General features: G+C 36.4%; 2 protein-coding genes across 7 annotated transcripts; both read left to right on the top strand.

Moving 5' to 3' along the window:
• On the top strand, positions 1 to 4,098 carry LOC110765719 (uncharacterized). 2 transcript variants are annotated; one of them, XM_021968924.2, is made up of 6 exons: positions 1 to 433; positions 1,185 to 1,588; positions 1,828 to 1,918; positions 2,151 to 2,280; positions 3,026 to 3,083; positions 3,792 to 4,098. In XM_021968924.2, the coding sequence occupies exons 2-6, from the start codon at positions 1,269 to 1,271 to the stop codon at positions 3,955 to 3,957; spliced, it is 765 nt and encodes a 254-aa protein (XP_021824616.2). In that variant the 5' UTR covers positions 1 to 433; positions 1,185 to 1,268; the 3' UTR covers positions 3,958 to 4,098. The 2 variants fall into 2 exon arrangements, with proteins under 2 accessions (XP_021824616.2, XP_088111873.1); XM_088255747.1 differs by lacking the exon at positions 1 to 433 and adding an exon at positions 734 to 947.
• A 2,664-nt stretch (positions 4,099 to 6,762) lies between these two features.
• On the top strand, positions 6,763 to 12,002 carry LOC110765717 (uncharacterized). 5 transcript variants are annotated; one of them, XR_002528065.2, is made up of 4 exons: positions 6,764 to 7,040; positions 7,806 to 9,135; positions 9,882 to 9,947; positions 10,423 to 10,563. XR_002528065.2 is itself a non-coding variant. In XM_021968923.2 (4 exons), exon 4 carries the CDS (start codon positions 10,441 to 10,443, stop codon positions 11,563 to 11,565), a length of 1,125 nt encoding a protein of 374 aa, XP_021824615.2. In that variant the 5' UTR covers positions 6,777 to 7,040; positions 7,806 to 7,886; positions 9,882 to 9,947; positions 10,423 to 10,440; the 3' UTR covers positions 11,566 to 12,002. The 5 variants fall into 5 exon arrangements, 4 of the variants coding, with proteins under 4 accessions (XP_021824614.1, XP_021824615.2, XP_088102895.1 ...); XM_021968923.2 differs by having other exon boundaries at positions 6,777 to 7,040; positions 7,806 to 7,886; positions 10,423 to 12,002; XM_088246769.1 differs by lacking the exon at positions 7,806 to 9,135 and having other exon boundaries at positions 6,777 to 7,040; positions 10,423 to 12,002.
• Positions 12,003 to 15,100: the final 3,098 nt, after the last annotated feature.

Genomic DNA, 15,100 nt, shown 5'->3' with positions numbered 1-15,100 from the left:
GCACATGAGTATACATCACAATACACGTGCGTGTATGCTTTATAAAAAAATTGCTAGAATGTTTGTTTTTCTCTTTTTTATTTTTTATGGATGGTGACAATTGACAAGAAATTCCAACCTCATTTGATTCCATTTGCAAGGGTTGTAGCCAAAATGACAAGAACATTGCTGCAATATGACCAGCAAATGCATGAAAGTTGTGTCTTTTGGAGCTTCAACGTTAAGATAAGATGAATTTATGTACCTTGAAAATGTATTTTCTCACTGTTTTCATAAAATAGAGCTATATTAGTATTATGTATTTTTCCTGATACAAAAACTATTACAGGAAATAGAATCAAACATGACATGGAGCAAACGAGAGAATCAAACACAAGACATCAAGCGAACGGGAGAATCGAACACAAGACATATATATCAAGCGAACAAGAGAGTAAATGCTCTTTATAACTCTAGTTACAAACCACTTACTATATATGAATATATATGTTTTGAGTGAAGCTAATATTGGCATCATTAGATATAGGAAAATTTCAGTAAATTTTCTTGGAGAGAAGAAGCATATAGGTAAATATAGATAAAATATGTAAGAACATGAAATAGGTAATTTTTGTGTCGGCAGCAGCTCTCTGAGTTGCATGGAAAAGGCATGCACTCATTTTTGCCAGCAACTTCAAATTTTGGATTTCCAGTACTTATGTCCAAACATGTGTGGGGGTTAAATTTGATTTCGTGTGCATCGAAAGCCTGGCCTGCTTGATTTGTAAATTACTAACAAAGTCTACCAAGGCGTTATTCCCAATCAACCCCCAATAAGCAACTTTTGTTAGACGCCTCTCTCTCTCTCTCTCTCTCTCTCTCTCTCTCTCTCTATATATATATATATATATATCCATCAACTGAGCTTGCTTATGCACATACTCATAAACCAGCCCTAACCTCTTCAGGTACACATCTGCTCTCTTTCAAGATATATGCATATTCTATATAACTTGGTATGCATTTTTGAACTGTTTCTTCATATCCTTAGGGCCCGTTTGAGATATATACCATTTCAGTTTTGTGCTAGTCATGGGATGATGGGAATTTGGCTATATATATAAAATTTTCATTTCCTTTATATGGGTTCGATGTTCAGCAATTTTGTTTTTCTTTCTCATGTGTGTATATATATACATATATAGGTTTGAAGACTTCTCTTCGCTTCTTGGGAATAAGTTGGGAGAGAGCAACATATATACACTCCAATTATAACAAAGGACTTCTTCATGAAAACAGACCAAGAACTGTATGGAGAAGATAAAAATAAAAATAGTTATGGTTTTGAAAAAGTTGCAAGGACCCCAGATGACCAGCAAAGAGACATCAGCTTAAGATCAATGGATGAAGAGAATAATATGTGTCAAAGTGTTTGGTTCTTCAGAAAGTATCTTCTTACAAGAAGTCAAAATAACGTGGTTAAAACCAGCATGGAAGCTGAATTTGAATCATCACCCCGCACTTTATTACCACCTAAATTTCTTGGTAGTAATAATTTTCCAAGACACCGGCTATCTTTGCTAGAGCAACAGTTGCTTCCTGGATTGCGGTATGTTTTCCTTATATTCGTTGTTATATATGCTTATTATGTTTGGGTAGCGATGTTGGCACTCTCCGTTTAAGCTTCTGGAACGTCCATTGAGAGTATTTAAAAGGAATTAAATTGAATTTCTATAAGCTAAACAAGGAGTGCCAAAATCGTTACCCTAATTATTTCATGTGTTATAACATTAGTTTCCCTTTTGAAATTAGTCCTCTTGAATTTTTATTGTGTGTGTACATACACAGATGTGATGATCAATCCAACAGGACTTCAGAACAACTTACAATATTTTATGATGGGATTATCAATGTCTATGACAATATTCCTGCTGATAAGGTGAATAGTTTTAACAGTTGCATACAAATTTTTAATTTTCAGCAAATAATAATGTGCCCAAAGCTTGAAATCCATGAAGTCTATGTTGTGACTGCCATATTTGACTGTTCAACTTCTTTTTCCTGAAAATAATTTTCTCAAACAATTTATTATAATGTTATATCTTACCAAATTGTGAATAATTATACAAAATTATCTGCTATATTGATTCCCATAGATATTGTCATTGTAGGCACAAGCGATTATGCGTCTTGCCAGTGAAAACTCGTCGGTCAAACCTCTTGTTGCAGAAAGGTTAAAAATAGACAGGCAAAAACCACCTATCAAACCCAAATCACTATTAGTTTCCAAAATAAGAGCAGGTATGAGTAGTTCATTTCGAGATGTACCTCAATTAGTTATGCGCATTCACCATATACCCGAAAATTTGCGTATTGAATACTCAACATTGCTCATATATCATGTGACTTTTGGTTTGCCATAAAAAAAAGGTTAAAAGAGAACAATTTACAATGAGAATACCCCAGTTTCCTAAATTTACCCACCCCTGCAAAATCATCCTTGTCCTGAAGGGTTAGAATATGGAAACCGATAAGATATTCAAGTTAGGGTAAAACTATGATACGTATTCTCTTTCTTGCAGAGGCAAATATATAGGATTACATTGGGGGCCTAACAAAAGCTAATTAGAACCTAATTAATTACACTCAAATATAGGTCAATTATACAAAAAAATAACAAATCCCTTATAATCACATGCCAACACTCCTCCTCAAGTTGGTGTATAAATATCTCCAATGCCCAACGTCACAAGTGAGTTGTAAAACGTCTTACATTGCTTTATTTAGAATATCTACAAGTTGTAAGGGCTTTGTAACTCAAGTTGTTAAGAGCATTTACCCCTGCATCCATCGTCCTAACTTCGATTCCCAACTCTCCCAATATGTTTTGTATTAAAAAAAAAACATCTACTTGTTGATTTATTTATTTTTTTTCAAATGACTACTAGTTGATCTTTAGTCTTCACAAAAGGAATGTTAATCACATTTGCTCTAGTTTTTCCTGAACAGATCTTCCCTAACTAGTTTTTTTCTTTACCTATTTCAGGACTTCCAATGGCAAGAAGATATTCCTTGCAGTGTTTTCTTGAAAAGCGCCGTGGCAGGTAAAGATGTCTTTGTTTGTACGTAGATTGTAATAAACTATAGTGTTATATCGCAAGAACGGAAACTTTTACCAAATTGGAACTTCATCCAAACTACAGTGCCAAAATCATAGAGAAAACAATGTTGGTACCCATAAATTTGCTCACTATACCTGCACAAATAATTGATGGTCAACAAAATTTTTTACTGTTTGACAAAAGACAAAATAATAGAAGAAAAGAAAGGAAAAAATAAATAGATTATTATAAATAAACCCAATTCTAGGCATGTATTTATAAAAAAACCCACACACTATTTAAATATAGAAACACACCCAAAATCAATTCTAAAATAAACAATTATATATTTTTTGGGTGTGTTTATAAATGGGTTTTGAGTGTGTGTAATGATGGGTTTTGGGTGTGTTTATAAAGTGTTTTGGGTGTTGGGTTTTTTTATAATTTCAGCCCCCATTTTGGGTGTTTTAGTGAAACCCCCAAAAATAAAATATGAAAGGAGATATAATGAGCAAATTGATTGGCATCAATAGCTAGAGTTTGCCTTTTCATTGTAGCCCTAGAATAAAAATTTAAGATTAACATGGTTTCTATTTCTTTATTCTGAAGGCACAAAATATTTGATTTTTTCTTTCTTTCAAAACACATAAGATATTTAATTATAATTTATCAATTTACATAGCACTTTACACATGACTTATGTTTTTGCAGGATCATCAACAATTCTCCTTATGTCCTTCATTCTAAAAAACAGGAAGACAATTATGAGGCAATTGTAAACAACGAGTCGAATGAAAGCAATAAACTTTCACTTTTACCATTCCCTTCACGTTTAGGATACTTTTCTCCTAGGTCAGTTAATCAAGGCTCGTGTTGAGGGGATATTAGGGTTTATATACCTTACGTTCTTGCCTACACAATTACCAATTCATTGGCTGGCTATATATACAGTTAGATGTTGTTTATGTTTTTTTAAAAATAAAAAATTATATGTTTTATGATATAGATTGTATTTTTATTTGAGGAGGAATATGAATCATATTATAAATGGTGTTTTTTGAAATTTTCTCCAATTCTCCATATTGCCTCGACATGTTGTTCTATTAATACTTTAAACACAAACTGAAATTTATAAAATCTCCTGGCCTGTTCCTTATGCTAGACTCATTATTGTGATAAATATTTCTTTGAAATTTTTTATTAAAAAAAAAGTGAACAGTTGGAACTCTAAAAAAGTTATCATGCACTCATACTTCGGAGACATCTTGCCCAAGGCTCAAGCCTAGCTTGTCCATGGATATCGAGCTCAACCCGACCACCTGGACCTGAGCTCAGCTCGGTCATTTGTAGTCCAGCTCGACCAAGAGGTATTTTACCTCACAAATAGAAATCCCCCAAGTCCCCAGACGAGAGTTTTGTGTGGGGAGTTGCATCTTTTGGACAACTCCTTTTTGGGACCTTGGTTCCCTTTATCCCCACTTACGTTTTGTGAATTTGGTATGCTAGCAGCATGCCAAAACTTGTATATGTTGCTTGTGTTTGTTATTGTGTGGGGAGTTGCATCTTTTGGACAACTCCTTTTTGGGACCTTGGTTCCCTTTATCCCCACTTACGTTTTGTGAATTTGGTATGCTAGCAGCATGCCAAAACTTGTATATGTTGCTTGTGTTTGTTATACCAAATACCAATTGGATCATGTTTGTGAAAAAAATGGGCACATCAATGTGCACCTAAACTAAGGAAAAAATCCAATATAATTTGTATGCAATTCCATGTGCTTGCCAATCTGAAACTTGACCCATGCATATGCAATGCCTTTAGGTTACAAAAATAGAAATCCATGAGATTCTGAAGGTGAAGATGAATCTGCCAATACTTCATTAACCAACTCCAAACCCCTGCCTTCATTCCATGAGTGCCATGCCTGACAAAATTTCATGTATGTTAGCTAGAATTGTTAAACTGTGCTGCATTTTGCTTTATATAGGTTGCTTAAGCTGTATGAAAGATGCGATTTTGCATTAAGATTTAGAGTGTGAGCTTACATAAGCTAGGAATCCTATATGTTGGTCACTGCAATAGAAGTTGGTATTCTTTTTGCCACTAATAATCTCCAAGACCTCGAAGCTGTAGCCATTATATTTTTCAGAAAACATCCCGCCCATGGCATACTCCGGAGACATATAGCCACTGCACAACTAATTGAGAACTGATGAAATTGCTTCTTTGTTTATAGTCTTGAGAAAAATTATACCAGAAAAGTTAAATCTAAACGCCTAGGCTTAAGCCCACCTGAGCTAAGGTGGAGAAAATGCATAGCGACTAGGCTTAAGCCCACTTCGTCCATTGATATCGAACTCAACCCGACCACTTGGATTAGAGCTCAGCTCGGTCATTTGTACTTTAGTCCAAGCCAAGAGGTATTTTACCTCACAAACAGAAATCCCCGAAGTTCCCAGACGAGAGTTTTGTGGAGAGCTGCATCTTTTGGACAACTCCTTTTTGGGACCTTGGTTCCCTTTATCCCCACCTACGTTTTGTGAATTTGGTATGCTGCATGCCAAAACTTGTATATGTTGCTTGTGTTTGTTGTACCAAATACCAATTGGATCATGTTTGTGAAAAAATGGGGACACCAATATGCGACCTAAACTGAGCCAAAAATCCAATATAATTGTATGCAATTCAATGCGCTTGCCAATCTGAAACTTGACCCATGCATATTCAATGCCTTTGGGTTTCAAAAATAGAAATCCATAAGATGTGCTTATGGCATTTACGGGGTGAGCTTGTCATTGTTCAATTGTCAGTAGTGAGAAATTCCCCCGGATGGTAGCAAGGCAATTGTCTAAATAAAGAGCTGTCCATAGGCAACGGCCTGGGAAAAACGCTGCAACACCGCTAGGAAGCCATGTGCTTGCTGTTTTTTATCCTTTGCTGAACTCGCCTTAAACAGTAGGCTACAGTCTAAAATACCCCCTTTCCTTACCCCGAAGGCCAGGCGTAGTGCAGTAGTTCTTGGGCCCTGTTTGATTCACGGAACAAATTTGAGGGAAAATCACTTTACAAAACAGACCAACTGATGAACGAATTTCTAGGAAATCGGCATGATTATATACATATATTTTTTAAATTTTATTACACGTGGCGCTTTAGGATTGGTGCTTCAACCGGTTATTTTGCATAAAATCGGCCGCACCCGATTAAGTGACTTCTGCGTCACTCCGCCACTATTCTTCTTCACTCAACGACGCGCGGCAACAGCAGCTGCTCAATCTCAGTTTTAATGGGGCTGTTGGAGTTTTCTGAGCTAATTTCAAAGGCTTTATAGCCTAGTTTTATTGGTAGCCTGTACATAAAACTGAATTAGGGTTTTGTGTGAAATTGAATTGGGACTAGGGTTTAATTTGTGCTTGCTGTTGTCGGATTATGTTATGTTGGTGGGTTTTGTTTCCAAGGATAATTTAATGAGTTAATTACAGTTTAGTACCCTATGATTATATCTTAAGACATATTAGTCCATATTTTCTCAATTTTTATAATTAGATACTCGATCTTTTAAATTTGTGTGATTCCCCTCTTAGGGTTTTCATCAAATATGACTGTTGCTTACGTGGCAATATGAGTCTCACATTTTTCATTTTTTTATTAATTTTAAATGGATTAAAATATTTTTTTTTTGGGAAAAAAGTTCCAGAAAATGAGAAGGGAAAAATCCTCCCCAAACCCCCTGCGATTTTCTTCTACCCCTCATTCCCCATGACCACCACCCTAGCCATCCTCCAACCCCCCAGCCCGCAACCAATCAGACTCCCTCCCCTTCTCCCCCGACTTCTTCTCCCCCTGCCCCGACCCCAAACTCCAGTCCCCACCTACCAACCTCAGCTTGCCAACCACTCTCTCTCCATCCTCCAGAGCTCGTTCCCGCCGTCGCCCGACGCTTTTCGGCGAGATCTGACGGTCTGTATCTCTCTCTCCTCTCCGCTCTCTACCCCCTCTCTCTGCATATTAAAAAACCAACAAATTGGAAAAAATAAAAATAAAAAAATTCGTTGGTTTTTGAATTTGGGTGTTTTTATTTTTTTTCCTCAATACATAACTGTATAATTAGCGTTATAAATTGGTGTCTCATATAATGTATATTTTCATTTACTTCTATTAATATAGGATTCTAAATATTTGATAATGAAAAACATCAATGAGGCTGTACACAGACACTACACTGTTATAGGGTTATGGTAAATTTAGGATTGAATAAATTTGTTCTTAGAGATTATATTTTAGCTATATTTGTTAAATGCCTCTTTTGTCATAATCATAAATTGCATCTATAATCGCATAATTTAATTTATAAAAAAAACTAATTGTACCACCTCAACTCATCATGTTGTGCACCTCTATTACAGAGATGGCAAAGAAGATGGTTAGTTGAGATGGGAAAGAAATAGAAGGATTTTTTACGATGTTAGAGGGCAGGAGGTGCATAATTTGTGGGAGAGGTCTGATTGAAATGCTGTAGTGTCTGAAGTATTTTTGGTAGTCTGCTTTCTGTTGCAAGTTTTTTTTTTTTAAATCAAAAAGATAAAAGATAATACAAAGAGCGGTACAAATTTAATTTAACTCGTAGTATCTGTACCGGATATGGCACCCTGGTTTATTGCCTGACTAATTGGAGTGTGGTGGAGTTCATTGGATAGCTCTTATGTGAACTTTCTACTCGTGCAGGTGGGTACAGAGCTACTAAGAGCAATGGCGCCACCCAAGAGACCGCTAGCCAATGCCCAAGTGAACTTTCTAGTCGTGCAGGTGGGTTCTTGAAAATAAGCAGAAAGGCTTCTCTACCATTTATACCTGCCTCAATCACACACACAAATTCATTATAGCTGTACCCTATGAACCGTACATGGCTTTGAAACTAATGCAAATCGCTCCCCATGAAGCCGAAAACCCAACGGAGCTCTCTCTAAGGCAAGCCTTTGAGCTTCTTGAACCAAAACTAAGACCCCCGTTTTCATTAACAATTCCAAAGCCACAAGAATACTCGGTGCTCAACAAAGCGATACTTTATGGAGTTTTATATGAATGCCATGTCGGAAAAACACATATTAAGCACTTGCATGCCATTGTTACTGATGGGTATGGCTTGTTTGTTAGTTTCCTTACCAAGGTTGTGAATGAATTGTATGTGAAACTTCTTGAACCACAGAAGTGCCAACTCGTTTGGGTTACTAAGGAGTTGATTGATGTTCTAGCAGTAGGCGTTGATGGTTTGTTGGTTTGTTTGTTGAGGCAAATTGTTGGTGGGGATTTTAGTGATGGAAATTTGTGGCTGTGTTTTGAGATGGTGAACATACTTTTGACCAAATGGGATTGTCTTTTAGAAGTAGAATCGATGATCTTGACGAGTGGGTTGTATGCATATCTTCGGTTATTAGCTGATCACTGTAGGCAGTTAAGTAATCCAAAATTAGAGGCGTTAAAGCAATTGGAGATTGACTTTTGTATTAAAGTTTTAAAGGAGCAGTTTCCTTTGTGTTTGAAGATTGGCAGGGATCTTGTTCGACTCCTACAAGATTTGGTCCATTTACCCAAATTTAGAGCTATATGGAAGGATTTAGTACTGAACCGGGGCGAGTTTAAGACTCTGGGATTTTCTGGTATTGCACAGCTCTATATCACAAGGACTCCAAGTCAGTATATGTTACTTCGGATTACTCCAGAAATGGAGGCGCAGTTGAGATTTTTACTCACGCATGTGAAGTTTGGGAGTCATAAGCGTCACCAGGCATGGTTTGCCAAGAAGTTTCTATGTGAGCCAAACAGAGAGACTCTCATAGTCGACATTGTTCGTTTTATATGTTGTGCACACCACCCGCCAAATGAAATTATTCAGTCAGATGTCATTCCAAGATGGGCTGTTATAGGTTGGCTGTTGAAATCTTGTACGAAGAATTATGTTGAGGCTAATGCGAAACTGGCTCTACTTTATGATTGGCTATTCTTTGAAGAAAGAGTAGACAATATTATGAATATTGAACCTGCAATGCTGTTAATGGTATACTCTATACCCAGATACATTGATATAACACACACCCTTCTCGAATTTCTGTTCCTTTTGATGGACAACTATGATGTGGAACATTATGATATCCTAGTTAAAGGTGTGTCATCATCATTTAGTGTATGTGTAAAGAAAGGAGTGATCCGTTCACTTGATGTCTTGACCTCTTGTGATGCACTGTCTCCTATATTGAAAGAGAGGCTTGGTAGTTTTTTGTTTGGTACAAAATTTGAAATCTCTGGAAAGTTGAAACAAGCTCATCTTCCCGGTCACTTTGAGAGAGTGAAAAATTCTACCTGTATGGAAACTCCAACACCATCACCAGAAAGCATGAGATGAATTTTATTTCTTTTTTATGCTTGTTACCAATGAAGGCATGTTTGCTTGACTATAATACCCATTGCTATGTAAAATGTTGCCCATCATGAAATTTAGAGGGGATATACTATTATTCATCCTTCTTATGTTATGACGTTTGAAACAGGAGTTATACTAGTGATAGGATGTATTTTCAATATGCAATGAGAACTATGACTGAATTTGAGAGGAATGGGCGAACCATATGTATTTGCCTTTTGTTCTTTTACTGTTGCTAAGGTTATTTTCATCAAATGCTTATTGGCATAGCCACCATTTGTCATAACTTGTATTTTGCTTAGTGTAAGATTCTTTTTCAATCTGGGATATCAAAGTATACATGAGAATTGACTTTGATCCATCTTCACCTAATTTGTTAACAGAAGGTTTTATAAGTTTAAAGGCAGTGGAAGGTGTGACGACCACAGCTCTGCTCCTCCATGTGCAGGGTAAGCAACTTCCTATGCAGTAACCTCTATGTTTATATTTCTGATCAAAGTTTCCTTTCGGGGGTTTGCTGTTGGTTTGCTCTACATTACGTGTTTTCTCAGTTGGAGTGTTAATTTTGGCATTTCTCTTCACTCTTTTCAAGTAAAATTAGAATTGTCTTTTGGGTGGTTGCTGCAATGCAATACAGGGAAAATGATATGGAATCTTAGAAAATTTGGTGGTTGAGTTTGAGTGGAGAGACTGTTTTCTTGAGTTGGTGTGATTTGTATGAAGCATTTTCACTCTTGGGATTCTCTTCTTAAAAATATGGGATGATTTAAATTAGAAAATAAGGAGGCAGAATAATAATCAGTGCCAAGGAGAGAATATGAGTTCTATATTTCAATTGTAGGCTATTGTATTTTATGGATGGTTGCTTTTAGAAATAAATAAATTATTGTATGAGTTATTTCTGATATGGGCTTTGATGTTTAGGTTTGATGATTCACAGTCATGGCTTTGCCTCTGATTAGGTTGCTTCCCCACCGGTTCAACACCATCAGGGCCTTTGTAAACGCCAAGGTAAAATGGGTCAGAGATCCATACTTGGACTACGCAGTTGAAAGAGAGAAAGACCTTAAACAAGTCATTTCCTTCAAGAACCAAATCATCTCCAACCCTTCCAAGTCCCTCCCTCTCTCTGCAGCCTCTTTGCTCAAACCCCACCTCAACCTCCCTACCACATCCACCAAATTCTTCCAGAAATACCCCTCATTCTTCTCCATATTCCAGCCCTCCCCTGGTCTCCCACCCCATGTCAAGCTCACTCCACAAACCCTCTTTCTCCACAAAAAGGAGTCAACCATTCATACCTCCATGTCTAACAAATACAACGCCACTGAACGACTTGCTAAGCTTTTGATGCTCGCTGGAGTGACCAAATTGCCCATGCACCTGATTAACAGGTTGAAATGGGATCTGGGTCTTCCTCATAATATTGTGGGTACCCTTCTTGCTGATTTTCCTGACTACTTTGAGGCTTGTGAAGTTGGGGATGCAGTAACTGGTAAAGTAGAGATTGCTTTGGGTCTTGTTTGTTGGAGAAAGGAGCTTGCTTTCTCTCAATTGGAGAGAAGGCCAATAATGGGCTGTGCCCCGAATGCAAAATTATCGAAGCACATTGGGTTTCCAATGAATTTTCCCAAAGGGTTTGATTTGGAGAAGAGGGTGAAGGATTGGGTTGAGGAATGGCAGGCATTGCCATACATTTCGCCATATGAAAATGCAACCCATCTTTCACCAAATAGCGATCAGGCGGAGAAGTGGATGGTGGCAATGCTTCATGAGGTTCTTTGGCTTATGATTTCCAAGAAGACGGAGAGGGAAAATTTGTTTGTTTTGGGAGAGTATTTGGGGTTCGAAAGGTCGAGGTTAAAAAAGGCTGTGGTGCATCACCCAGGAATATTCTATGTTTCAAATAAAATTAGGACACAAACTGTGGTCCTAAGGGAGGCATATAGGAAGGACTTCTTGATTGAGAAGCACCCATTAATGGGTATGCGGTATCGATACGTTCACCTAATGAATAAGATGCAAAGAAGGGATGAAGCGACTCTTGTTTCGCCTTCTGGTGGTTGAAAACAGATTTCCATCTGCTGATGGTGGCGGTATAGAAGAAGAACTAGGAGAGCAGAGTGGGAATGGCTCTTCAGATGCTGCGTTTTAAGATTATTGTAATGCTGTGATGATATGGAAATATGAGGGAGGTTGTAGGGAGATTTGATGTGATCAGTATAATTCTTAGGAGGCTTGATGTTTTGCTAAAGGCAACTGAGTATTTTGATTGAGAAGCCGAGTTAATCTATTGGATAATATATAGAAGTAAGAAATGCTGATCGGGATCTCATGCAAGCCAAGCTGGTATTACCTCCGGTGAGAGGATGTGAGTTGTTGGAAATTCAGCAGTTAGTTTCGAGTAATAGTGGAAGGTGAGTGTCTTGACCAAAAAAAGTGGCAGGTGGCATTATAATAAGCATCGACATTGCATCAATTTGAATCTTTCTTTCTTCCTTTCTTGTTTCCTTTTTCTGCATACCATTTGCATTCTTTTCCCATGGTTGTCACATTATTCCATTAAGGGTTTTAAGTCTCTGTCTAGTTGGAGTTAAATCTCTGCCTAATCTGAATTTACGTGTTCTCTGGTTTGGAATTCGATGATTGTATTTCTTAGTGTTTTCTGCTCCTTGACATGGTTTTGTTCAGATGCTTTATCACCTTAATAATTTTAACTGTGCCAACAAATGAAATTGTGTTAAAATGTCTTAAAAAAGATTGCCTTGTGTATGCTAAGGTTTGGATTTCATTATAATGATTAATTTTTCAGTTACCTCTTGTCATATCTTCTGTGGGTACTGGGTAGTACAAGTATTAGAAATCAGATTTTTGAAGTCCTTTTTTTAACTATCCTACCGTGTTTACTTTTGGGAATGAAATTTGAAGTTCATATGCAACAGTTTATAAATTATAACAAGTTTCTAGACTTGAAGTTTTTAAATTGCCAACATTTTGGTGCAGAAGCTCATGGGGTTTTCACTCAATTCTTATTGCAAAACCTTTCCTTTTGTGCATAGAATTGATTCACGTCTGCACATTATTGTGACTTGAAACTTGCAAGCAAGTTTTGACAGTTTACGAACCATACTCGGGTGTTCGTCGCCTTTTTTTTAATCTTGAGCCCTCCCCTTCCTTTGTTCATACGGTCCACTAAGCTATTATAATCAGTCACAAGTGAAACACGAGATTGTTTTGTTGTGTTTTTTAGTTGATACTAGGTTGAAACGTGAAGCTGGACGGTGCCCGACTGGTGATAGAACCAGGTAAAAAGATATATAAACGAGGTCAGATTCTAACTTAGAAACATTGTAACATGCAGCATTTTGGCTGGGATGAGCATGTAGTAGGCTATAGGCACACTATACACTGGATGCACTAATCCACCGGAAAAAGACTTTAGATGTGAAAGAAGATTTTTCAAGAAGATAAAGCAACATTTCTGGATAAATGTTGCGGGGATGTGAGTAGAAGATATCCTACAACAAATATCACGCACATGAGAATTTCTGGATAAATGATTGAAACCTACTTTTAATTGTCAACAAAAGCATCTGTGGCTGAGAGTAAACGTTCCAATCGATTAAAACGTTTACAATTAATAGCAATGTAGAAGAGTAGGTTTGAAACCTACTTTTAATGGAAATGTTTATGTGAATGCTGTTCTCTCTCTCTCTCTCTCTCTCTCAACAAAGAAAAGGTCCCACCTGTCTCTCTCTACTTAAAGAATTTAGGTGGCAAGTATTTACCAGGTGTTACACCAAACATGTGCTTATTTATTTTTCTGGGACTGTTTCACGTGCTACAACCCCACCAAGTTGCACATGCTACCCTACCCTGTCTTTTTTGTTTGTTTTTGGCTCTTGGATCCAGACGTGCTGGTTTTTGTCTCACTATCATCTGTCCTTTCACATTTTATAGGAAAATAACCAGAAAAATATAAAAGACTGTTGTGAAATAAGAAGGGTTTGTATGACAAATGATACCCGAATTCTTTTAGAAGTCTTTCATTTTATTTTTTAACTCTCAAATCGATCACTATAGTTCTTCATCTTTTGGTCTAGACATCAATTGAGTTCTCTAAATTTTCGTTAAACTCGGTCATGTGACTTAATCTTTTGGTTTAAACATCAATTGAGTCCCTAATTTTTTGTTAAACTTGGTTATGTGTCATCACTTGACCAACTTTAAACAAGCATTTTCATCAAAATATAACTCATTTGAGTCTTTAAACGTATGTTTTTTATATTCTCAATAAGGTTATTTATTCACCATTTAGGGTCAACAAAAGCAGATAGCCACGTTAAGCAAAAAACGCAAGCTTTACTTTTGTCATGGGTAAATATGTTGTATTTTAATAAAAACATCCTTTTAAAGTTGATCACTGTCATCGTGTGACTAATTGATGTGTTGATGAAAAAATTAAGGGTCACATTGATTGATTCGAAAAAAGTTTGAGGACTGAAACGAACACTTGAAAAAAAAAAAATTCAGGAACCATTCTTGATTGAAAACCAAAACCCCCCCACCTAAAAGAATACGAGAGTACAATTTTTTAAATAAAAATATCTCTGAGTTTCTACTTAATGGGATTCATCATAGATATAAGTAGGGTCCTCCAAAAATTCTAAAAACGAATTGATGAACTCCGTACCCACCTCTCCTTTTAAAAACGAATTGCCTATTCAACCACCATGTGGTCTATTTTCGATTGGTTTTATTTGACGCAAATTGACATGAGGGTCACATGCTATCATATTTTGCTAGATGTTTTTTTTATCACATATAATTCGTTACATTAAGTCAATCAAGTTTGAAAATAGTTGTGAGATTGCATCTCAAACAGTTAATGGCCATTGTACGTGATGGCATTAATGTTAGTTAATTAATTAACGTTCATGTTACTCAGTATATATGTATTTTCCAATTTAAATAATGCTATTTTTACTACATTTGCATATTATATTCTCATATCACCTTATATAGCATATGAAGTAGACAGTCACATCAATTAAAAAGTATCAATAAATCATAAAAGAAAAGAAAATGTTAAATTAATTTTAATTGATGTAACTGTCCACCTCATCTACCATATAAAATAGTATGTGAATGTGGTATACAAATATAGTAAGAGTAGCATTATTCATATTATATACACAAATTAAATACATAGTGATCAGAGATGTCCGATTCTTCAATTTATAAAGAATAACCTTTTCAAGCAAGAAAATTCACACTATTTCGATAGTGTGAATTTATCTCCAAACCTTTTTTATTTTTTTTTTCAATCAATCTAGCCATTGTCAGAGTCCTAGTATTTTAATCCAAAATGCCGTTAAATAAAGTTGTGTCACGTTGGAGGGCATCTTGGTCATTTCATGCTATATTCTCATGTTATCTTCGTTTTTGTTGACTACACTGTACCGTACGTATTCCCTCTCATGTATAAAAATGCTTGTTCACCTATCAGAAAAAAGAAAGGTACAGTTTTGTTTTTCAATTTTTCGTTGAATTTCTGGAATCTTCCTTCCAATTATATATGGACCCCATCTCCCTCTCTGCT

Source organism: Prunus avium, chromosome 1, assembly GCF_965620075.1.
Source record: "Prunus avium chromosome 1, drPruAviu1.hap1.1, whole genome shotgun sequence".
Taxonomy (NCBI): domain Eukaryota; kingdom Viridiplantae; phylum Streptophyta; class Magnoliopsida; order Rosales; family Rosaceae; genus Prunus; species Prunus avium.
The sequence above is the reverse complement of the archived record's forward strand: the minus strand, read 5'-3'. Positions and strand labels throughout refer to the sequence as shown.